Source organism: Chenopodium album, chromosome 3 (genome assembly GCF_948465745.1).
Source record: "Chenopodium album chromosome 3, dcCheAlbu1.1, whole genome shotgun sequence".
Taxonomy (NCBI): domain Eukaryota; kingdom Viridiplantae; phylum Streptophyta; class Magnoliopsida; order Caryophyllales; family Amaranthaceae; genus Chenopodium; species Chenopodium album.
This window is the reverse complement of record NC_137836.1, coordinates 78,809,112-78,834,519: the sequence shown is the minus strand read 5'-3', so window position 1 is coordinate 78,834,519 and position 25,408 is coordinate 78,809,112. Positions and strand designations below refer to the sequence as shown.

The 25,408-nt window shown below is 30.7% G+C and overlaps 3 protein-coding genes across 3 annotated transcripts; 2 read left to right on the top strand and 1 right to left on the bottom strand.

The window, feature by feature from the left end:
* The first annotated feature begins 4,428 nt into the window (after positions 1 to 4,428).
* On the top strand, positions 4,429 to 11,713 carry LOC145618119 (alanine aminotransferase 2-like). Its single transcript, XM_081672911.1, has 15 exons — positions 4,429 to 5,211; positions 5,365 to 5,415; positions 6,392 to 6,442; positions 6,807 to 6,872; positions 6,968 to 7,029; positions 7,345 to 7,423; positions 7,635 to 7,739; positions 7,845 to 7,955; positions 8,139 to 8,276; positions 8,424 to 8,498; positions 8,680 to 8,800; positions 8,906 to 9,063; positions 10,365 to 10,439; positions 10,517 to 10,720; positions 11,267 to 11,713. Exons 1-15 carry the CDS (start codon positions 5,086 to 5,088, stop codon positions 11,381 to 11,383), a joined length of 1,539 nt encoding a protein of 512 aa, XP_081529037.1. The 5' UTR covers positions 4,429 to 5,085; the 3' UTR covers positions 11,384 to 11,713.
* Positions 11,714 to 12,640: 927 nt separating this feature from the next.
* Positions 12,641 to 18,248, top strand: LOC145624354 (alanine aminotransferase 2-like). Its single transcript, XM_081677371.1, has 15 exons — positions 12,641 to 13,092; positions 13,666 to 13,716; positions 14,139 to 14,189; positions 14,593 to 14,658; positions 14,736 to 14,797; positions 14,913 to 14,991; positions 15,359 to 15,463; positions 15,557 to 15,667; positions 15,871 to 16,008; positions 16,130 to 16,204; positions 16,337 to 16,457; positions 16,652 to 16,806; positions 17,186 to 17,260; positions 17,335 to 17,538; positions 17,834 to 18,248. The coding sequence occupies exons 1-15, from the start codon at positions 12,904 to 12,906 to the stop codon at positions 17,948 to 17,950; spliced, it is 1,599 nt and encodes a 532-aa protein (XP_081533497.1). The 5' UTR covers positions 12,641 to 12,903; the 3' UTR covers positions 17,951 to 18,248.
* Positions 18,249 to 21,310: 3,062 nt separating this feature from the next.
* LOC145625455 (uncharacterized) lies at positions 21,311 to 24,938 on the bottom strand. The gene is made up of 4 exons (XM_081678492.1): positions 24,479 to 24,938; positions 23,460 to 23,979; positions 23,281 to 23,362; positions 21,311 to 21,583 (listed from the first exon to the last, which is right to left on the bottom strand). The coding sequence occupies exons 1-4, from the start codon at positions 24,936 to 24,938 to the stop codon at positions 21,353 to 21,355; spliced, it is 1,293 nt and encodes a 430-aa protein (XP_081534618.1). The 3' UTR covers positions 21,311 to 21,352.
* Between the last annotated feature and the right edge of the window lie 470 nt (positions 24,939 to 25,408).

Genomic DNA, 25,408 nt, shown 5'->3' with positions numbered 1-25,408 from the left:
CCTTTGACACAGTCGGGGCTATCTGACTTTATTCCTGGGCGGGTTGTGGCTGATGCTGCTCATCGGAAGCGGGTTAAGTATGAAGCTCGATGTCAGGTGATTGAATATGGTTTCATTCCCTTCTCCTTTTCTTCGCTTGGGGAATTAGAGAAGGAGGCTGTTGCGTTACTGAAGTGGATTCAGAGGTTCTCGTCGACGCAACACATTGGGGCTCGTGCTGCAGCTCATATCTTCACTAGGGTAGGATTTGTTATAGCTAGAGGAGTGGGGGCCCAGATTGTATCTCGGCTTCCCACTAATTTATTGTAGGTTGTATGATTTTGTTTTTGAGATAATAATAATAATAATAATAATAATAATAATAATAATAATAATAATAATAATAATAATAATAATAATAATAATAATAATAATAATAATAATAATAATAATAATAATAATAATAATAATAATAATAATAATAATAATAATAATAATAATAATAATAATAATAATAATAATAATAATAATAATAATAATAATAATAATAATAATAATAATAATAATAATAATAATAATAATAATAATAATAATAATAATAATAATAATAATAATAATAATAATAATAATAATAATAATAATAATAATAATAATAATAATAATAATAATAATAATAATAATAATAATAATAATAATAATAATAATAATAATAATAATAATAATAATAATAATAATAATAATAATAATAATAATAATAATAATAATAATAATAATAATAATAATAATAATAATAATAATAATAATAATAATAATAATAATAATAATAATAATAATAATAATAATAATAATAATAATAATAATAATAATAATAATAATAATAATAATAATAATAATAATAATAATAATAATAATAATAATAATAATAATAATAATAATAATAATAATAATAATAATAATAATAATAATAATAATAATAATAATAATAATAATAATAATAATAATAATAATAATAATAATAATAATAATAATAATAATAATAATAATAATAATAATAATAATAATAATAATAATAATAATAATAATAATAATAATAATAATAATAATAATAATAATAATAATAATAATAATAATAATAATAATAATAATAATAATAATAATAATAATAATAATAATAATAATAATAATAATAATAATAATAATAATAATAATAATAATAATAATAATAATAATAATAATAATAATAATAATAATAATAATAATAATAATAATAATAATAATAATAATAATAATAATAATAATAATAATAATAATAATAATAATAATAATAATAATAATAATAATAATAATAATAATAATAATAATAATAATAATAATAATAATAATAATAATAATAATAATAATAATAATAATAATAATAATAATAATAATAATAATAATAATAATAATAATAATAATAATAATAATAATAATAATAATAATAATAATAATAATAATAATAATAATAATAATAATAATAATAATAATAATAATAATAATAATAATAATAATAATAATAATAATAATAATAATAATAATAATAATAATAATAATAATAATAATAATAATAATAATAATAATAATAATAATAATAATAATAATAATAATAATAATAATAATAATAATAATAATAATAATAATAATAATAATAATAATAATAATAATAATAATAATAATAATAATAATAATAATAATAATAATAATAATAATAATAATAATAATAATAATAATAATAATAATAATAATAATAATAATAATAATAATAATAATAATAATAATAATAATAATAATAATAATAATAATAATAATAATAATAATAATAATAATAATAATAATAATAATAATAATAATAATAATAATAATAATAATAATAATAATAATAATAATAATAATAATAATAATAATAATAATAATAATAATAATAATAATAATAATAATAATAATAATAATAATAATAATAATAATAATAATAATAATAATAATAATAATAATAATAATAATAATAATAATAATAATAATAATAATAATAATAATAATAATAATAATAATAATAATAATAATAATAATAATAATAATAATAATAATAATAATAATAATAATAATAATAATAATAATAATAATAATAATAATAATAATAATAATAATAATAATAATAATAATAGCCTTAAATGAGCACTAGCTTAATTTATAACTAGCAAATTAGAAAACAAATCAGAAAATTAGCAACAACAACATTTTTAAACCAATAATTTTTGAAAAAATAAAAAAATTAGATTCATAAGCTGAGCACCGTACCATTTTACTACCCATGCGCCAAATCTAACCCCAAAAAATACTAGAAAAATTACAATATATTCTGTAACAATACAATATCTATGAATTTATACATAATTTGTTAATTTATAAATAATTTCACATAATTTGTTAATTTATAAATATTTTCACGTAATTTGTTTGTATATCAATAATATGAATATTAAGAAAAATTGGTTTTAATAATCCCATTGACTAATTTTCTTTAAGTAATCTCGACTTTTGATTATTTTTGAAATATTTCAATTATATACAGTATAAATATTATTCCAAATTCTATATTTATATAAGTTAGTTGCTTTTAAATTATTTGTAGAACGATATTATTGATATTGTTGCATCTAAAAATATAATATCATACAATTATTACCTGACGATGTTGTAAATCATCAGTAATACTAGTGGAGTATGACACATTTTTTTTTTCTGAAACCAGTTGCACAGATGTAATGATAATCGGATATTGGATAATAAAAACCAATGGAAAGAAACTTGGGCTAATATCTTACCCCCAAGAAACTCTTTTATTTGATTGATAAATTAAAGATTTGTAATAATTAAACCTACCTATTATTTCAATTTTCTTTAACTTTTTAGGACAAAAATACAATTGTATCCCTCATAATTAAGCCAAACTTCTTGAAACAATTTTAAATTAGTTATTCAATATATGATAAAATACTAACAAAACTTTCTATTAGAATAAATAAATCAACATAAATAATTTTTGTATTTCACAAAACATATACAAAGTATATCATTGTCATATCTGGATGCTTGATTTTTTGTTATAGCTTTACAAAACTAAATAGAAATTAATAATATAAATTGTTTGTATATATTATAAAATAATATTGAATATAATTTATTTAAAATAAATCAAATATTAATAATTTCATAAACCCATCATTTTCAACATATAGAAGAAAGACAAGATCACGATACAGATGATCAGAAAAAATTCAGCATCTCTTCAATAGTCAAGTCAAGTGCGTACATAGGAGCATGAACGTGTCCTTACACATAATAATTACAAGTTAATAGACAGATTTCAAAACAAAATAAAAGAATTTGGAATAATTCTAAAAATTAATATCCTAAATCAACCAAATAAAAATAAATAATACACAATATAAATTTAAATAACAAAACCTATTATAACGGGAACTACATGAACATAGAACCATATTTCGTTTTTCTTTTTCTTTTTGTTCAATTCCCGATCAAACTCTTTTGCTTTAATTTCAATTAAACTTGAATTCTTGATTAAGTAACCAAAACCTTTATTAGCCCTATGTTTCTTTATATTGATTTTTTATTATCCAATATCCGATCATCCTTGGTTTCAGAAACAAAATGTCTATACTCTAATAATAGTAACGAGTGATTTATAACATCATTAGGTAATAATTGAAGGATATTATGCCTTTTAGATTCAACAATATTAATAAGATCTTTCTACAAACAAATTTTAAAAAAAAAACATACTTATATAAATATAGAATTTGGAATAATATTCATACCATATATAATTAGGATCATTCAAAAATAATCAAAATTCGAGATTATTTAAAGAAAATTGGCCTAATTTGGGATTATTAAAACCAATTTTTCATAATATTTATATTATTAATATACAAACAAATTACGTAAAATTATTTATAAATTAACAAATAATGTATAAATCATATATATAGTTTTATAGGCATTATACAAGCAAAATGTTATAGAAGATATTATAATTTTTCTAGTATTTCTTGGGGTTAGATTTAGCGCATAGGTAATTAAGTGAATTAGATAGGAAATTTTGGTATAATATGTAATCCCCCGTATTTATAAATATATTATAAATGAATTTTTATTTTATTTATAATATTTATGTGTGTTTTTCCGGGATTTAAGTTTTAAAGTTCCAAATTATTTTTGGGTTGATAATTAATTTTGTTCTAAAAGGATTTTTAATTGTCCATTCTACAATTTATGCCATACATATTAAACAAAGCTAGTACATTTCATTTATCTAATTGGCCCATTATTTTTTTTATGAGGTTCAATGCTCCTACTAACCCTACAACTCTCTCTCCTATAAATACCCCATTATTCTCCAAAATTTTCCCTACACAAAAGGTTAGTCTTATTTTTCCTCCTCTTTATTTTCTTTATTTTATTTTTTTCCCTTTATTTTATTTTCCTTTATTTTTTTTCTTTTCTTTTTCATTTTTCTTTCTTTTCTTTTTCTTCCTTTCTTTTTCCTTTTCACGTGAGTTTTCACTCACGGTCACCACCACCGCCCACCACCAACTGCCGCCCACAAAAAAATTTCAGATTTACAGTTTCAAGTTTTTTTAGAGAGTTAGAGAGATAGTGAATGAGGTAAGAATGAGTTGGAGAGTTGGAGCTTAGGATTGATCTACAAACCCAAATGAATGAAAAAGTGGAAAAAACCGTATTTTAATGTTAGGGGTAATATTGGAACTTCAAGTCAAAATGCGAGCGTTACCTATAAAATGCGAGCGATGTTTAAGAAGAGGGGTATCAACTTTATTTGGACGGGATTGAAACATCAACTTCAAAAAGACAACAATCATCTGTCAAAAAAAACTTCAACAATCATCGCAAAGCTCACTCAGCACCTGGTACTTGGGGGTTTATGGCCCCACTGACTTTGCTCCAACAAACAAATACTCCAACACCCGCTTACTCTACTTTAACAAACATTCAAGGGTCACATTTCTGCAACATTAATTTGCGACAATAATGAGGAGATTCGTTGCTAAAAATTCTAAGTATTTGCAATTTATCACAAGAAGTTTTTCTTCTTCTTCATTGGAATCTTCTTCTGGGTTATTTCCTCAAGTTACTCTTCAAACCATTAATCCAAAGGTTTAATCTTTTATCTCCCCATTTTGGGTTTCATTATTTTCTTAATCTTTGTCTGAATTTATAATTGATTGATGGGTTATTATTTATTTATGCTGTTTTTGTAAATGCATTTTAATCTGATATGCTTCTAAATTATGTTAATTTTTCCCCTAGGTCTTGAAATGTGAATTTGCTGTTCGTGGAGCCATTGTTACACATGCTATGGTAAGGGTTTTTTTTTTTTAAATTTTTTTTTATTTATTTTTTTATTTTATAAAATTTTATTTTAAAAAAAACTTGATTATTGTTAGTCTTGACAAGATAGTTCAGTACTGTACTACTGTTTTTCTTATATGTAGCTTTCAATGTCTTGTTATTAGATGTCCATTTTGTCCTCAAGTAGACCTAAAGTTAGGTGATGACCGATGAGTATGATGATTTCAAATGAACATAAAAATAGCCTTGGTATACCCGAGAATATTTAGCAATTTGTACTTGATTTTAATGTATAATGTGGACACAACTATAAATTAGAGTGGTTGTATGTAAGGAGTAAAAGCTCTTTCCTCCATCTTTAACAAGATGGTCCATTTGACTTTTAACGCTATCCACGTAATTTACTTTGACTACCTTTGTTGATTTATGAGGAAAACAATATAACCGTATGGGTTAGAGTAATGCATTGATCTTATAAAGTTTATCTCAATGTATCAACCTTGAACCTTGTATTATTTTTTCGTATGGGTTAGAGTAATGCATTGATAAACATGCCTAAATCAACTAAGTTATCTATAGTGAACCAAAGAAAATATAATGTAGGTTGCATTAATTGGGGTTTGATTTAGGAAAAAAAAAGTTTTATATTTTAAAATAATTCTAACTTTACTGTTATAATGCAATATGTTGACAAGCTTTCTTACAATGTCCAACTCATTAGATCAAAACCTATTCCAAAAAGACTCTATACATTACAATATTATTTTGTATGATACATAGTATTTTATTAAATCTAAACAAAGAGGACATGTAAGATGGCTTTAACCTACTTCCTTAATCTATGCTCAATAATTTAGAGCTACACTTATTTAGAATAAGAGGGAGTATGATAATTTGAAATGAGCAAGACCATTTCTTTTATGGTAGATGTGTCTGTTACAACGTTGTTGCTTCTCTGATTGTGTTATTGTATTGCTTCCTGCAGAGGTTGCAAGAACAATTGAAGCAGAATCCTGGTTCTCTCCCCTTTGATGAGGTATAATCTAGTTTCCTTGCTTCTCCGATCCCTCTAAAGGAATTTCACATAAGCTAATGTTGTTAATTTGCTGATGCCGAGAGTAACTGAGTTGCTGTCGTTTTGTTAAGGGAGTTCATTTAGCTATGTTATAGTGCATATGCAATTGATTGTTCACCTCTAATCCCTTCAATGCCACTTGTTTTATAGTCTTCTAGATGTGTCCTGCATTGCAATAATATCAACAAATATCATGAAACTATCTCACCTTTATGGTCAAAACTTGAATACCACTTTTCTTTTGTAATTTAAGACTAGTTAGCGGATTGCAGTACTTCGTGTCTTGTCTCAAGCTTGCAGCATGAGCTTCTTATTGCCTGTGCAGATAGTTGTCTGTAATATGGGAAATCCTCAATCTCTCGGGCAGCAGCCAATCACATTTTTCCGAGAGGTTAGTCACCAAAGTAAGGAGTGTCACTATCAGTTATACTATAAATCTATCATACCTTATACTTCGTAGATCTATTATTTCTCCATGTGTATCAGGTTCTTGCACTGTGTGGTCTTCCAAGCTTTTTGGATAGAAGTGAAGCACAGAAACTCTTCAGGTATTCTTTCTGACTTGATTTGGTTGTCCATATGCTTTTATATTCATTCCTTAGCTTATATCAAGTTATATTAAAAAACCAAAACATGTGTGACTTTTTTTAACATAAGCCAGGAATTTGTTATTATGTCTCTACGGAGTATTTTGTATAGTTGGTTGCTGATTTTAATAAACAAGGAGCACTTTTTTTTTTCCCTCTCTTTATACGTTTTTGTATTATTTGATCAATAAAATCAAGGCAAAATCAATCTAGTAAGGGGCTGTACGCCTGTAGTCGCTGTAGTATTTACACCTTTGTTTTTTTTATTATATGCAGTGCTGATTCAATCGAGAGAGCTAGGCAGATCCTGGATCAGATACCTGGAAGAACAACTGGTGGATATAGTCACACTCAGGTAATGATATGTTGTTAAAGTAGAAAGGGAAGAATATTTGAGGGAGAAGACTGTAGTTGTTTCCCTTGTTTGATGTAATAGACGGATGAATATAATACCCTCTTCCATCAAATGGACCAAGTGATTTCTTTTGTTCTATTATAGTGTTCTTATGAATTGAATATGTTTACCATTCTGTAACGAGTTTTTGTTTGGCTTGGTGATTTGATAGGGTATTAAGGGACTACGTGAAACAATTGCTTATGGAATTGAAGAACGTGACGGTTTTCCATCCAATGCCAATGATATCTATTTGACTGATGGTGCAAGCCCTGGGGTTAGGTGCTTTTATTAAGTCATAGACTAGATTTTTCCTGTAAGTCCATAACTCTAGTTTATATTAGATCCAAATGGTGGATTTATGTTCTGTCATTATGTATAGGTGCATATTATGATGCAGTTACTTCTGAGGTCCGAGCTAGATGGAATCCTTTGCCCTATTCCGCATTATCCTTTGTACTCTGCGTCAATAGCTCTCCATGGTGGAACTCTGGTATGTTTGCATTTTATGTTGAAATTTTTTAGCAACTCTATGACATTTCCAATTTTTTCCCTGTTTGTATGTGGGTGTTTATGATACTAATCTGAAAGCAGTTATATCCCCCATAAGCAAGTTTAAAGCTGATGTAATGTCTGAATTTATTTGATGGGAAGAAGTCTTCTTTGCCATTGACAGGTTCCTTACTGCCTTGATGAAGCAACCGGATGGGGTTTGGAGATTTCAGAGATAAAGAGTCAATTAGAAGCGGCCAGGTCAAAGGGGGTAACAGTTCGAGCCTTGGTTGTGATAAACCCTGGCAACCCAACTGGACAGGTGAGTTGAATCTGTTGATTTTTTAACTCTTTTGTGAAGGATTGAGGATATAGTATTATGTGTTCTTCTATTGGAATATGAACTTTGGTTGTCTCCTTATTTGTTTGAGTTTAGTGACATTGTCTGAAATTGGCTGTTGTCCTTCAGGTTCTTTCTGAGGAAAATCAGCAGCAAATTGTTGAATTATGCAAGAAAGAAGGCATTGTGCTTCTGGCAGACGAGGTTAGCCTAATTTATCCATTAAAATTTTGTATATATAAAGATTTATGTAATGAAAATAAGAGAAATATTTCTTAATCTTTTCACAAGTTCTGCATGATTTTTGTGCTCTAATAGATTAGATGAATCTCATTAATTTGAGTTAAATTACTAATCACTTTTGGTGCTATGATGTCCAAAACAGGTTTACCAGGAAAATGTGTATGTTCCCGACAAGAAGTTTCAATCGTTTAAGAAAATTGCACGTTCTATGGGCTATCAGGAGAAGGATATCTCCTTGGTTTCGTTTCAGGCAGTTTCTGAAGGTACCTTGCTCCTGTGCCTGCTGGGTTACATTTAAATAAAACCAAAGATTAATAAAGCTTATTATATTAAATAAGCTTTGGCCTTTCTTTCTATTGTGGCTCTAGGATATTATGGAGAATGTGAGAAAAGAGGTGGATACATGGAAGTTACAGGATTTAGTGCCGACATAGCTGAACAAATCTATAAAGTTGCTTCTATCAATTCATGTAATTCGAATATAACTGGTCAGATTCTCACCAGCCTTGTCATGAGCCCACCAAAGGTAATTCTTTCCATCAATATTTAGTCTTGTTCTTTCACTCCCCTAAGTGATACATAGTATTTTTATATAATCATTAAGAAAGACATATACTTGTATTGAATAATATGGAAAATCTGCGTACACCATGCAACCATCCCTAGGGTAAGGCTTACCTTCTACAAAGGCCTCCCCAATGCCTACTTTGACTCATCAAGCCTATTGCTATTATTTACACTTGTTTTCTTTGGAAAATTATCTGCAACTCTATTACAAACTTGTTTAAATGACCCTTAATCAACTGTCGAATATTATTTTGAGCAAGTCATAGTGTTAGAATCCATCTCCCTTTTGCGTTTGCTTTCTTTATTTTCATGCTTGCTTGTACTTTTCTGTAGGTTTTTTAGGTTTTAGATTACATCATGATGTTACTACTGTTTTAGTGTTCACTGGGATATATTCTATCTCCAATATATCCCTCTAATACTCTATTGGGAGCAATGGTTGAAAAATGAGAATCAAAGATTCTTTCCTCAGCCCATAATTAATTTTGATATTGTCCTTTTGTTTATTTCCCCTTCACCCTACATTATTGATGCTCTCAAAATGCTCATTCTCATCTTTCTGCCTCGCTTGTCCAGCTAAGCGCTCCCAAGCCCCTGAAACTTGAGTTCTATTCTTTGTACTACAACATAGCTTAAGCTTGCTACACGTTGCATTAGGGTTGCACAATTTCCACACACAGTCATGTGTCAACACACAAATTGGACCATAACATACACAGTCGCAGCAGTTTGAATAGCATTTTCCTTACACTACTCTCAATCTAGTTCGAGAGTTAGTTATTCATTACATCTGGCCAAATTCTAAAAATGTGCATGGCTTTTGTAACCAAGAAATCAACCAGTGGAACACTTTGTAGTACAAGGAAAATGAGTTGAAATGGTGCTTAATCTTTTCTAGTTGGCAAACACATAAGGGGCTGGTATTATCGGTATATAATAGTATAATACTGCCCTTGGTGATTGATTATTGAGGACACTCATTCTTCGTCTTTTTTTCCTTTTATTTTGAGAAGGCCTGAGAATGACCTAATAATGTAGCTCAGATACCAGCTTATGGTGGCATTGTGATGCCAATTTCCAACGATGTATGATAGTAATAGACCTATTTTGTAACTTTATTTAGTAGTTGAAGTCAATAACTTCTAGCTTGTGCATGCTAGGCTGCTAGCCATGCTTGACGATGCCAATTTGTTTTGAGCTGTGGAAGGGACATCTTGTTTTCTTCAAAATCTAATTATTTTTATATGTACTGTGGTCTAGGTTGGAGATGAATCTTATGAAGTGTATTCTGCTGAGAAAGAAGGAATCCTTTCATCCTTGGCTAGGCGTGCACAGGTAAATTCAAATTCTTGATTTCAGATACATTAAAATTATCATTGTATTTTTGGTAACTATATTTCGTGAATTGATAGACTCTAGAGGATGCATTCAATAGCTTAGAAGGTGTGACATGCAACAAAGTAGAGGGAGCCATGTACTTATTCCCTCGCCTTCATCTTCCCCAGAAGGCGATAAAAGCAGCTGAGTCAGAGCACATTGCCCCTGATGCATTCTATGCTTTTCGCTTACTAAAAGAGACTGGGATTGTCGTCATTCCAGGAACTGGTTTTGGGCAGGTTAGTTATAAGGCAAGGTTTACGAGTTTTGTTCTTTTCATCTGGAAACCTTTTAAAATCATAACAGGCCATAAAATCATACTCCCTCCGTTTCACTTTGTTAGTCCCATATAGAATCAATCACAAAAAAATAAGAGAATGAATAATATTCGGAATCTTACATTTTAGTACAAAAATTGCTTAATTAGTTCTATCTTATTAAATGTTGTGATTTTTTTATTTGGAAAGCATCAATTACAATGTTTGTTTAATGGGATTGATGACCAATCAGAATATTAAATTACTGCCATGCCATCAATCCACTAATGGGATTAGAAATTATAAGACCAAAAATTAAGAAAATAAAATAAAATTTAAAAAGGAATAGATTCAATAAGGGTAGATCATTTTGAAACGCCCAAAATAGTACATGGGAATAACATTATGAAACGGAGGGAGTAACTTGGAGATGTTTCTTAAAAAGGTGGTCTTGTTTTTCCCCCCTTTTCTTTTCTCCATTTTTTTGGTTTATGGCTGACCTTGTATGTATTGTGCTGTGTTTCAAAGGTTCCAGGCACTTGGCACATCAGGTGCACAATTCTGCTCCAGGAGACTAAGATCCCGGCCATTGTAAAGCGTATATCGGATTTCCACATGAAGTTCATGGATGAGTTCCGTGATTGAACAAATCTAACAAACCTTTTATGTTGGAAGATACTATGAATGATCATTACTAGTCTATAATTTTCAGAACTAGCTGTGACATGCATGTGTAATTGATGTATGCATGTATCTAGTATTCTAGTGATGGGCATGAGCTATTAGCTAACAATTCAGGATTGAATTGTGAAGTCGAGTTGGATCTCAAAACATAGCTAGTTCAAATATTAAATGATTTGAACTCAAAATCTAGCATATTTGACTTGTAAGCTCATGAACGGTTCGGCCCAAAAAATTAGTATTATAATTAAATAATACTTGTGTCCATAATTCTACATAATGAAATTAAATCGAGACTAATGATATATACAGACATTAGATGATGTATATATAAGCTTTTAATTCATCTTCTAAAGTTCTTGGTTTATTGAGTATGGAGTATATGCTTATTAGATGTGTCCTATCACATTATCACATGATTACTTGTTAAAATATATACATAAGGATTTATAGAAATTTATTATCTATATGAGCATTGCTTGCTAAAAGTCTAGAAAGTCCACTTCTTATATAGTTAGGCTTGATTATGAGTTTGGCTCAAATTCTTATGTGAGTCGAGCATGAACTTGATTGAACTCCAAATATTCGAGTTGAACTCAAGCTTACATTTCGAGCCGAACTTGAATTCAAGTGTTATATAAATAATAATTTTAATTGAGTCAATTGCGATGTGAATTATTATATTGAGCCTACACATAAAGTACTTGCCTAAATCACTCAATGGCACTAACCTAAATCACTCAATTTCACGCTTGATAACAATTGAATTATTGTACCGTTAACTTTTTCTTTAACTTAGAATGACCACTTGTAAGTGGGAGAGGGAGAAAATCAAAAGGAAATCAGTACTTGGAAACATTTTAATGAATACTTGATGAAATTTTACCAACGCTCAGATTATACACTCGAGAGCATGATGCGCATTATGTTTTTTTTTAAAGAACATAAATTTTATTAAAAGAATATAGAATATGATTATCTTGTCAATAGTTTAAATATGCTTTCCATTATTTTGAAATGTATGTACTCATTTTTGTTTCCATTTAAAATTAGCATAAAATCCTAATAATACAAATATACAATATCTTGGACAATAAGAAAAGGTACCTAAAAGGCTAAAAGCGACTTGCACAAAAAATCTTGTATGACATAATTGATGATTATTGAGAATATTGACATTATAATAGCATAAATTCAATTTTCACACATTCGATTTCCCTTTACCAAATTATTCTTCACATGAAAAAAGGCATGAAAGTGAACTACACACAAACACATTCAACCAAAAATTTTCTATTTTAGCGTGAAATTTCCTGTGGGCGGCTCAGAAAGCTACACCTTGTCCAATCCCAGAAATTTCTGAGATTTCGTGTCTGATTTTTCTAAGCAAAATTAAACCCACAGTTTCCAAATTTCTTTTCTTTCAAAATTTATTTGTAAATTAATATAAATATTTTGGTCGGTTTTCTGGCAATTTAGCGGTAATGCGGAGATTCGTAGCAGAGAGAACAAAACATCTCATCAAGAGAAACTTTTTAAGTTCTTCTAATAATCACAGTTTTCTCGCATCTCAGTCTTCTTTCTTTTCTTCTTCATCAAGTTCTTCAACAATTGTTGATCCTTCTTCAATGGATTCTTCTTCTGGAGTTACTCTTCAAACCATTAATCCTAAGGTTTGATTTTTATTCCCTCTTCTTTGATTTTGATGATTTAATTGATTAATTTGATTGATTTGGCATCTGGGTTTTGTTATTTGATTCATTTGCATGAATGGGTGTTGCTGATTCTTTGTTTTTGAATCTGGGTTTATGTTTTGTCATTGTTTTAGCTTCATTATATTGATGGGTGTTCTGGGTTTTGTGTTTTTTTCCATCCGGGGTTTAATGTAATTTGTGGAAAATGATCTCACACTATGATTAGTTTTAATAGTGGGACCAATGTTATATGCTTAGTACTTGTATATTATTCTGCTGTTTGTATGATGGAAGTGTAAGAAAAAGATGATTTTGTGTTCAATCAAAGTATGAGACTATGATGATACACCTCCAAATCCATTGTAAATATCTTTGCCTTGTTCTGTTTGGGTGATTGAGACAAATGAGCTTGAAATGTGTATACTGTTTCATTAGGAGAATATCCTTTTTTGGTTGCTTTTAATCTATTGTTCTATACTGTATATTAATGGTCAAAGCTTTATTGTAATTGATAGGGTTTTTAACCTTATGATGATGTATTGATCCTGCTAGGTCTTGAAATGTGAATATGCTGTTCGTGGAGCGATTGTTACACAGGCCGAGGTAAGAAAAGAAATGAACTGATTATTGTCATTTTGAAGATGATTTTTTTTACTGTTTTTGCTTGTATTCAGCTTCAAATGCCTTGTATAGCTCTCGGACCCTCTGGTTACATTAGTGAAGTATCAATATAAACAAAACTGATTCTTGTTTCAATAGTATTGTCATTTTACAGTTACAATGTCAAATATGATCATTTACTTCCGTGTATGATATTCTAATTGAATTCTAAACATGGGGGTTTATTAGTTATGTTAGATTCCAATAATTCTCTTAATGTATGTTCAATAATTTTGAACAACTCTTGTTCTGAAAAAAGGGGGATTATCATCAACTGAAATGAATAAGAGTATTGCTTTGTGGGTTGGTGTGTCTTCTGCAATACAATTTCTTTTCTGATAGCACTGTTATATTTCTTCTTGCAGAAATTGAATGAACAATTGAAGAAGGAACCTGGGACTCTCCCTTTTGATGAGGTATATTTGTTACCCTCTCCTCCTTTCAAAAATAAAGATTTGACAGATACTTACAAAACATTAATATCAGCAAACGTCTGATGCATATAACTATATAAGACTCACAATATTTGCCTCTAGGGTTTATCAAGCTATGTTGTGCTTATGCAAATCATTTTCACCTCTGATATTTTCAATGCCACCTGTGTTATAGTTTTATAGATCAGCACTTTAATGAAATGCAGACTATTTTTATGACTAAGAAGCATGTCATCGTGCTGACTCATCTATTTAATCCACCTTCTATGATAAAAACTTAAAAAGTTTGAACACCGCTTTTCTGTCAAATAGAAGCTCACAGTAATGTATATATCTTGTCTCAAGATTATAGCCTCAAGTCCTCAACATCTTTTTATTTGTGCAGATACTTTTCTGTAATATAGGAAATCCTCAATCTCTTGGGCAGCAGCCTATCACATTTTTCCGAGAGGTTAGTTTTTAAGATTGGGAGTGTCACTAACTGTTGTATCAAGTATCATACTTAATGTTTATTTTGATTTGGATTAGGTCCTTGCATTGTGTGATCATCCAACCATTTTGGATAAAAGTGAAACACAAGGACTCTTCAGGTACTCACTTTAGACTTGTTGAGCTGTTGATTGATCAATATAATTATACAAGAGCATTGCAATTTAATTTGGGGCTTTATTATTTATATTTTCTTTGTTCCTTTCATTAATGCAGTGCTGACTCAATAGAGAGAGCTTGGCAGATTCTGGATCAAATCCCTGGAAGAGCAACTGGTGCATACAGTCACAGTCAGGTGATTATTGGTTCTTAGTTAAAGAAAAGTAAACCAGAGAGAAGCAAGGATTGAATAACGGATGGAGGGAAATGTGCTAGAATTGTAGAATACTACTCTCCCCAATCAAATGGACCAATTGAAGGCTTGTAGTCCCCCCCCCCCCCCCCCCCCCCCGCGTGTGCGCATCCGTGTCATGCTTTTTTTCTTACTAAAATACTTGCATTTCCTTTCGCTCATCCCATTTGCACAAATTGTCAATTTTTACTCAATACAAGGAATTTCTTGTGCCTCATTGCCCTTAGGGGAAACAGTTTGAAGTCCATAGATGAATAAAATTTTGCATACGCTCTGTAATGAATTTTTGTCTGGCTTGATCATGCAATAGGGTATTAAGGGATTGCGTGATACAATTGCTGCTGGAATTGAAGCACGTGATGGTTTCCCAGCCAATCCAAATGACATTTTCTTGACTGATGGAGCAAGCCCTGGGGTAAGTTGCCTTTAGTGAGTCATAGACTATGCCCATACTTGTCTCTTAATGTTATTAAATATAATGGTGAATTCATTTTTTTTAACCCACTAGGTGCATATGATGATGCAATTGTTACTGAGGTCAGAGCAAGATGGAATTCTTTGTCCCATTCCACAATATCCTTTGTACTCTGCTTCAATAGCTCTCCATGGTGGAACTTTGGTATGTTTACCTAATGCTAGAAATATCCAGCAACTAAAGTCATTTTGAATGGTTTCTATGTTCATAAATTTCAGATAACTAACTACATTTTGTTATTTTTTATGATAACAATCAAAATCAGTTATATGCCAGTCTCACAACTTTACAGCTGTCATATTGTTTGAATTTGTTTCACGGGAAGTAATCTTATGCGGCATTAACAGGTTCCATACTATCTTGATGAAGCAACTGGATGGGGTTTGGAGATATCGAACCTTAAGAGTCAATTAGAAACTGCCAGGTCAAAAGGTGTAACAGTTCGAGCCTTGGTTGTGATAAACCCTGGCAACCCAACTGGACAGGTGAATTGAATTTTTTATTTTAAAAGATTTGACATTGATGTATGTTTATCTTCCTCTACTGGGTAAACTTAGGAGGACTAATTAATTGCTGGTGCTTTGTGACATTGAAAATTGCCTTCAGGTCCTTGCTGAGGAAAACCAAAAGCAAATTGTTGAATTTTGCAAGAAAGAAGGTCTTGTGCTTCTGGCAGATGAGGTGATATAGCTAATTATAGATATCTGTCATTATTTAGGCTATTTAGTCTATAGATAGATGCTAGATGAATCTCATGTTGAATTTAATTTACTAACCAATTAGCCATTGCTTGTGCTTTGATGTTGTAAACAGGTTTACCAGGAAAATGTGTATGCTCCTGACAAAGAATTTCACTCATTTAAGAAGATTGCGCGTTCTATGGGACATGAGGAGAAGGATATTTCCTTGGTTTCCTTTCAGTCAGTTTCCAAAGGTGCCTTGCTCTTGTGCCTTTTGTGTAATATTGATAAGATTGATTGTGCTATTTTTTTTTTTGAGGGAAAGATTGATTGTGCTATTTTTTTTTTTGAGGGAAAGATTGATTGTGCTATTTTTTTTTTTTGAGGGAAAGATTGATTGTGCTATTTGTATTAAACTAGTTTGTCTCTCTTTTTATTGTGGCTCTAGGTTATTATGGAGAATGTGGGAAAAGAGGAGGTTACATGGAAGTTACAGGTTTCAGTGCAGATGTAAGAGAACAAATTTACAAAGTTGCTTCAGTCAATCTGTGCTCAAATATTACCGGCCAGATCCTTGCCAGCCTTGTCATGAGCCCACCTAAGGTAATTTATTTTCCTTCCATTTTGCTGTATCTATTCTTGTTTTTTGGTTTCGTTTGGTAATTAACAATACTCATTCCTTGTGTTTATTTTCCTTTCGCTTGGTGTGTGTGTGTGTGGAGAGAGAGAGAGAGAGAGAGGGGGGGGGGGGTATGTATAAGCTACGGTACTAGTATATATTAATTACCACTATTTCGGTGACTTTTGAAGGGCTGTAATGCTAACATTATGCTTAGCTTTGAAACTGATGTTAATTCTTGTATCTTTAGTGCATTTTTCTTTGTTTCTAGAACATGCTTTTCATGCCAATCTGTAACTTGTACAAGGATGTACATCTTTTTTTTTTTCATATACTAATATATATGCATTTCATGTGATCTAGGTTGGAGATGAATCTTATGTAGCCTATTCTGCCGAAAAAGAGGGAATCCTTTCATCTTTGGCTAGGCGTGCGAAGGTAATTCATATTCTTACTTTTAGAAATACTGATCATTGTATTTTTCATAAACTCACATTTTATTATTTCAACAGACACTTGAGGATGCATTCAACAGCTTAGAAGGCGTGACGTGCAACAAAGCGGAGGGAGCCATGTATCTATTCCCTCGCCTTCAGCTTCCCGAGAAAGCGATAAAGGTAGCTGAAGCAGAGCACACTGCCGCTGATGCATACTATGCTCGTCGCCTGCTAGAAGAGACTGGCATTGTTGTTGTTCCAGGATCTGGATTTGGACAGGTTAGTTAATGAGCAAGCATTTAAGGTTTTGTTCTGCTACTGTTGGAAACTTTGAATTTCCAAACAATGTCATGTACTCTGGCCAAGGTTAGACAAGTCCTTACAATTACAATGTGGTAAAGTTATAAACCATTGTAGTTGTTTTCTGAAAAGTTGGAATGACTTGGTGGTAAAAAAAAAGTGTAACTTGGAGATAATTCTTTGAAAGATGGGTTAATTCTCTCCCCTGTTTATTTTATTTCTGTTTATTGTTTACGGATGAGAGGTTGACCTTGTATTGTGTTTTTTTTTTAAGGTCCCGGGAACTTGGCATATCAGGTGCACAATTCTTCCCCAGGAGGATAAAATTCCAGCCATTGTTGAGCGTTTAACTGCGTTCCACAAGAAGTTCATGGATGAGTACCGTGATTGAGAACATCTTACAAACCTGTTCTGTTAGTCATTCCTGACCCAAAAGTTTGGTGAACTCACATGGATGTAGTTTTATGTACCATTGTTTTGGGAACGATAGTCACAGTTTGATTTTACTCTCATACAAAAATTCTGCATTTGTGCAGTCAAAGCTATTTTTTAGGTTTCCTTAGCAACATTTAGCATCATGGTTAGCTATCAGGATAAAAATGAGCATCATGCTCAAATAAACATTGTTGGATACGGAAAAGGTATTTATGAGCATTATCAGCAAAAGTTCCCTTGAATAATTAGTGCTATCTTGTTGCCCTGTACTTTCTTTCGTTCTTTTTGTATCACAGTACTGATGTGCTCAGCAGGATGACAAGGTCGGTGAAGGGAACCTCTGCTCTGAATCCTGATTTAGGTATCAAGGCTTGAACTCTCGACTTTGAGGTTTGATGTATATCACTGCGAAGACCTCCATTACTGTCTAAAAACAGTGCTATTGAGGACTGAATCGGCTTGCAGCAGCACTTGCGCTGCAGCCTGCTGGACATCAAATAGGTTTACAAAATTAAACTTTACATTAAACAGTTCTTCAGAAACAATTCGCAATTGTTTCAAATTTTAAATCTCGGGTGGGAAACTCTCATTGCTTAATTCCTTCGTAATTACGACTTAATTCTAAGCAATTACTTCGTATATTGGAGTAAGTATATCGTATCACAGATTAGTATTAATAAATAATAATAGTTAAAATTAATGTAATATGACCACAAAGTAAAATGTGGCCTCTATCTCAGGTAAGGAGATAGTAATTTTAAAGGCAATAATTGGCTCTCGTACATTTTCTTGTTTGAGCTCTAAGCCAAATGTACGTGATATGACACAGCACAAGGCTCGGGTGTTATCTATAAATGGGCCCTATGTCAAATTGGTAAGAAAACTTTCTCAAAAATGGTATGGATGTGCATGTACCTACATACACATAGCTATATTAATTTAAAGGACTCGGCCAACTAATCCATACAAAGGTTTATATCTCTTAACTTTGAGATTGTGATCAGATTAAACCATTAGGGTGTTCTTTGGGTTTGAGATTTGTTATCCTCTCTTCTCCTCCCTCAATTTGGATCAGGTTAACCTACGCATATTATCCTTTTGGTAGAATCTATTAAAAAAAAAAAACCTACGGAGTATTATTTGATAATTAGATACAAGAAAAAAAATTAATGCGTTATAGTTAGACAGCTAACAATAGACAAGGTATCGATTGTGCCAATACTTGACAAGTTATAGTTAGGCTTAGGCATAATAGTTGAATTATAATTATGCACATGAGGTCTACTCTACCATCTACATAGAAGACAACAACAATAGGAGGATTTTAGCAATCTAGTAGCTCTCCACTTCTCCAATGTTATGATTCCTTTTCCTTGGTAAAAAGTCTAAACAAGCCAGCCTAAATAGAGAAATTATTAAGAAAGCAAGTAATTATATGAACATGATGATTTTCCTTAATTAGCTTTTATGTATATCATGTACAGTTTACTATCTCTAGGTCTTTACAATGTACAAGTAGAAATCAAATCAATGTCAGTGTGTTTTGGACTTATTATTTTGTTTTGTTTTGTTTTGGGTTCCCTGCTTATGTTTCTTGCATATGCAACACAAATCTTACACCACCTGACCTATGAAATCCTTTTCTTTCTTTCTTACCCGTGCAATTTACCTTACGAGTACTGTAATATTTTCTTTATTCTTTATTTACGTCTGTCAATGAAACTTTACTGTTAGTATCCTCGATTACAAATTAATACTTGTATATTTTTGAGATGATTAATATAACAATATTTGTTATGAATTTATGATTTATTGAATTTGTTTGTCATCGTTTATATATTACAAAAGGAAAAAAAATATATAATAATTATATATGAATAATGTAAAAGTCAAATTGAATGAAGTTAATGAGTAAAAAACAGAGGAAGCAAAAGGGGGTTTTAGCACATTTGTCTCATTATAAGTTTACAACAAATGTTCATGAAATATTGACCTCTTGTTTTGAGATTTGAGAATTATTTGGGGTGAATTCTGTTCGAAAATTAGGTCTTGAATCTTGTACTACTTTCACTTTGCTTGTTATATCGCTTTCTTATTTCTCTTTTAATTGACGTTGCAATTCCCAATGTTCACAATAACCTCTGTGCAACGATGTAGTCTATGCCTTTATAGCACATCATGTCTATTACCTACAAGGCTACAAGCCTACAATTATTGATATTGGAGTACCCCGGATATACTTGTTCTTATCTTGAGTAAGGGCCTGTTCTGATTAATTGAAGTGAACTGAACTAAATATTTTATAAGAGAAGGAAATTAAGATAATAACTGAACTGAACTAAATATTTTATAAGAGCTGAACTGAACTGAAAATAAGTTGAAGAGAACAGGCTCTAAGTGAATGTAATTGGTAAGAAAAAGTCCTTGTTTGTTTGAGCTTCTGAACAGAGTATAACTGAGCTTCCAACACATTGCAGAGCAGTGTAGAACAAAGCTCAGCAGAGCACATCTCAGAAAAACAGGGCTTTATTCTTCAAATATATTGATGTCAATTTAGTTTAATATGAGTAAAGTGTTAAAGATGTTAATACTCATAGTATATATGTAATGAAAATCTCTTTATATTTTTCTCTCACTTTTAAAATCACAAAGTATGTTCTTTCTCTTAAATTTTCAAATTCTGACAAATTATTTATTTCCATGCAGATTAGTCCTTAAATCTCTTAAATTAAAATGTTCAAAAGAACATTGTTCTTGTGATTCCGTGACATGTGAAACAATAACGTACTATATCAGCTGATTTTCAGGCTAACAAAGTCTGTAATACTGATGTAACTTGACTATTGTATTATCCCAAAAATTTAATACAAGTATGAGTCTAGTAAAAGTACGGATCCCCCAAATAGTAGCTAGAAGCTAGGAATTGGTAAGAATGATGTTGTGAATTTTTGAACCCTGATATTACGTCTAAATGATTTGTGACAATTACTAATTTTATTCAAGTCTGATTTCCTAGAACAATAGTTTATTTGCTATTTTTGTCAAATACAAAAATCTTATGATTAACTAATTTGAATAGCTGAGTGTGTTATTACTAATAAAATTTATCAATACTGAAATTCTTCAATATATGTAGTCAAGTTTGGTATAGTTGGTGAGAAACTTAACTTGTAATCTTGTTAGGATCGTCCTTACTATATACTAAAAATTTGTACTAGTATATAGAGAAAAAAAAAATTTGTACTCGTATTAGGGAAAGACATCTACGGAGTATTGTGAATAGGTGTTGGAGCTAATAATGTAAATAAACTAAAAATTTTCATTTTTTTATGAATGTTGGTTGTTATTATTATGACTACTAATTAGAAGTACAAGGGAAGCAGCCACATGATACAATATGCGGAGAGAGATGAGAATTATGGTGGTGGTGGCTCAATATCAGCTTCTGGGCTCGTTCACTGGCTTTCCTTGTTTGCTCAGAGTGCTCAAGCTGGGCAGCTATTCTCCATTCCTCGGCTTTTCGATGAACTATTGCCATTCTTCTCATCAATTTCTCTTCTAAATCCGACCTCATTTTCTGTATTTTCACCTGTTTATTTGTTGCCATACAAACATGTTTCATGAATTACTTGAATAGTTGAATATAAAGTAGTTAAGGAGAAAAAGCAATTTTAATAACATGCATAAACTAAGAGAGGGAATATGAAGTGAGAAATATGTTTTGGGATAGAATGACTATTGACTAAAATAACAATCAATAATAAGGTTCCGGCCAGATAATTAAGAGTAGTCATGATAGCGAGCCAAGGAGCTCAAGTTTGGGGTAGCTCAGCTCGGCTCTAAGCAACCTAGACTTGTACTCAAGTTGTTGAGCTCAAAAACATAAAGCTAAGCTCAACTTGAGCTCAAGCAAATTAAGATCAAATAATGTGCATGCTCTGATCAATAGAAAAACTTTCAAGTTACCATATTCTGATTTCTAATACTTGCTAATGTTTTAAGAGTTTCACCACGAGTATTTTCAAATTTTATAGTCAAGTCACAAGTCGTTAATTATTTTCTTTATTGAAGTCACTGCACGTATATCATATATGAGTCTAATAACAAGTTTTTTTAGTTGAGTGGAAATCAAGCTTTGATCATGCCAAACTCAAATGATTCACAAGCAGGATATATAAGTTCTTTTTCACTCCTAGAATAGTATGGTCAAAACATGTCTTCTAAATTTCTATTTGTAGCACTTGTGCTTGATAATTCGAGCTTTTTTTTTAAAATAACTAAATCCTCCATACACGTAGTAGTATATATATTCAATCGATACAAGAACTACCTCACATGGGAGTACACAACTTACAATATAAAAACAGCTGTCTTTAGACTCTTAACATGGAAGGTCCCAAGTTAAAGTATTCATAGTTGCATGACTTCTATTGCTTAGAGTTAAAGTATGTTTTTGAAGGACCAATTTAATGTAAAGTATAGTTGGATTTTGGAAGGTACTTAGGAAGAAAAAGCAACAAAGAAACCAATTTTAAAAAGGATGAGAATTTTATTTTATGAGGAAGGATATTGTTTACATGCTGTGCTTGGCTCGAGATGGATAATGCATGCTCAATAAAATTAAAAAAAGAAAACACCTTAAAACACAGTCTTCAAACTAAATCGCAGTCAAAATAATACATCAACTTAACTAATACTTGGGATTTGGTGTTTGTTTATTAGCACTCACACAAAGCTACACTTAAACTTACAGTATTTTAAATAATCTCCTAGTTTTAAGACCTAAATTATGGTGCTAAACAACAAACTCGAAGCAATAGACAAGATGACGAGCCATTGCTTTATGTATCTGTCATTCTTTCCCCGATCCCATGACTTAGGACCGGGCATTGCAATTGTAATTCACATGGGTATTTGTTTGTTAAAAACACTATAAACGGCCAGCATTTTAGTCACCTATGCGACATCTTTCAGAAAATTACTCCAGCAACAGGCATAAACCTGTTTCCTAACAAAATGCATGAATGCATATATATAATCTGCTTCCAGACTTTGATATGCTCTAACTGAAAGTAAAGTACTTTGTATTCCGTATTATTTAAGACTATGGTTCAAACCTATTTTCTAATTACTGGATAACAGATGCATAACTACAAATATTGAACTTCTAGTAATTCTGGGGTGCTTTAAGAGCGTTATAGGAATATCTCTTGGTACAAGGAAGACCCTTCAAGTTTCAGCTTAAAACAAAAACAATGCCACAGATTAAGGGACAAAAAATAGTACCTCTAATTTCCTCGATTGAGCTTCTGCTTTGGCATTTTGAAGATTTAACCATGCTTGAATTTTGGCCTCTTCTCTTTGGTACCTTACAAAACCCAATTCATCCAATTTCAATAAACAATAGTAACAAATCAATTTAGAATCAAAACTTGTTACTCGTTAATATAATTATTTTAACTCACCTAAGACAAAATTTAGTCTTTTCCTCTTCTTCCCAAGCACATGCTCTGGATTCAGAAACAGAAACACTCCTCCTCCCAATTTCAAAATGCCTTAAGCTCTTGGATATCTCCTCTTCCTCTTCTTCTTTGGTGCTCCAATTAGTCGTAACCGAATCAAATTGGGCTGACCCAATTTGGAGCTTGGCAAGGTGGCACTCTTGTAATTGAGCCATGCTAATTGTGCTGGTGGGTTGGTCCATCAATGCTAGTGGACCGGAACGGCTAGCCGGAGTATTGTGCCGGATGGGCGAGGTGCTCTTGAAGGGTGTGGGACACCTCGAGGTTGTGGAGCTGCCTAAAGGAGTCATTTCAGTGCCAAAATCTCTGTGTTTCACCTCTTGATATGGGATCACTTCTGTACATGCATCTGTCATAGCCTTATTATTGTCAAGTTTGTGACTTTTGAACAAAAATGCCTCTTGTGTAGGCTCTGAGTATTTGAAATTGGTGACATAAGGACTCATTTCATCTGTAAATTTGTCTGCATTTTTTACAACAGTTTTGCTGTCAAAATTATCAAGAAATAGATTGAAAAACCAACAACAAAATCAATATATCAAAAATGGGGATTAAAATATTGACAAAATCACAATTTTATTGCAGATTAATGTTCAAATTACAAGAAAAATCCTTTTTTTTTTAATTACCTTTTTGGATTATATGAACAATAAAAATTGTGATTAATAACTTCATCTCTTGTAAATTAATCTGCATGTTCAGTTTCATAACAACATTCGATCCAAATTGTTTCTTAGGATGAAAAAAGGAACAAATAACAAAATTATTAACACAACCCATCAGAAATTGAGCAGAATCATCAACTTCTACAATAGTCAGCAAGAAAAGTTCCCTGAATTCTGGAAAATGGGTGTTTAAATTATGAAGCATTCATAATGGAGCACAAAAAGTGAATTAAAGGGAGGGAAATGATAATGGTTTAAAAGTACCCAAAAAGTTCAAACTAAAGAAAAATGACATACCTTTTAGAGGCAAATCAGCAGGAATTATGACCCCATTGAAAGTGATAGCTGAACTCAATTGCTGTTGCTGTTGTTGTTGCTTCTGATAATAATGGTGGTCCTCCATAGAAGTAGCAGCAGCAGAAGCAGAACAATTAATAAACTTTGGCACTGTCTCTTTTGTAATCTTTTCTTCCTCAATTACCCTGAATTTTTCTGCAATTATTTCATTTAATATTGCCTTTGAATTTGAACCCACCTCATTTTGCTTCATAATCATACTATTTCCATGAATATTATTATGATTATGATTATTATTATGAGGATTGAAAGCATGATGAGCAGGGGATTCATGGCAAGAACCACCTCCGCTACCGCCATTGAAAAGCCATTTTTCAGCATCATCCCACTTAGAAGGAACACGTTTTCTTGCAACACTGAAGCTAAAAATAGGTCTTCCTGGTGTTGAAGGTGCCTCCATTTTTCTTGGCATTGAATTTCCAATTATATAATCTCTTCTTCTTTGAGCTGATTGAGTCCCATTGCTAGTATTCATTGGTAATGACTTCACAAAATCTGATGTTTCTTTCAGATTAAGCTTGCAAATTGGGTCTACTGCATTATTATTACTGTTTAATAATGCTTCAGCAAATGGGTTTGTCTTTGTTTTTCCTTCTGATTCCTGCATTGAAAAAATTTGAACTTTTTCAGACTAACTTGAGTAAAATCAATAAATCATGAGTGAAAAACAAATGATGTTAAAAAGAAATAGTAAAGAATGAGGTAAACCCAGAAAAGAACAAACATTTGAGTTTAACTTGGTTTTTCTTACCATTTGGGATGGTGCAAATATAGGTGTGGGCTGATAGTATTTTGGGGTTGTGAGATCCATTTTTTTTGTTGTGATTCTTTGGAGATGAAAATAGTAGTAACAAATGAATAATACTCTTG

Coding starts and splice junctions, on each gene's coding strand:
- LOC145618119 (XM_081672911.1), top strand. CDS start 5,086: ATGAGGAGATTCGTTGCTAAAAATTCTAAGTATTTGCAATTTATCACA. Junction 5,212..5,364: donor TTCAAACCATTAATCCAAAG/GTTTAATCTTTT, acceptor TTTTTCCCCTAG/GTCTTGAAATGTGAATTTGC. Junction 8,499..8,679: donor TTGTGCTTCTGGCAGACGAG/GTTAGCCTAATT, acceptor TGTCCAAAACAG/GTTTACCAGGAAAATGTGTA.
- LOC145624354 (XM_081677371.1), top strand. CDS start 12,904: ATGCGGAGATTCGTAGCAGAGAGAACAAAACATCTCATCAAGAGAAAC. Junction 15,464..15,556: donor CTGATGGAGCAAGCCCTGGG/GTAAGTTGCCTT, acceptor TTAACCCACTAG/GTGCATATGATGATGCAATT. Junction 17,261..17,334: donor CTTTGGCTAGGCGTGCGAAG/GTAATTCATATT, acceptor TTATTTCAACAG/ACACTTGAGGATGCATTCAA.
- LOC145625455 (XM_081678492.1), bottom strand. CDS start 24,938: ATGGAGGCACCTTCAACACCAGGAAGACCTATTTTTAGCTTCAGTGTT. Junction 23,363..23,459: donor AAGACTAAATTTTGTCTTAG/GTGAGTTAAAAT, acceptor GGGTTTTGTAAG/GTACCAAAGAGAAGAGGCCA. Junction 21,584..23,280: donor CTCAATCGAGGAAATTAGAG/GTACTATTTTTT, acceptor ACAAATAAACAG/GTGAAAATACAGAAAATGAG.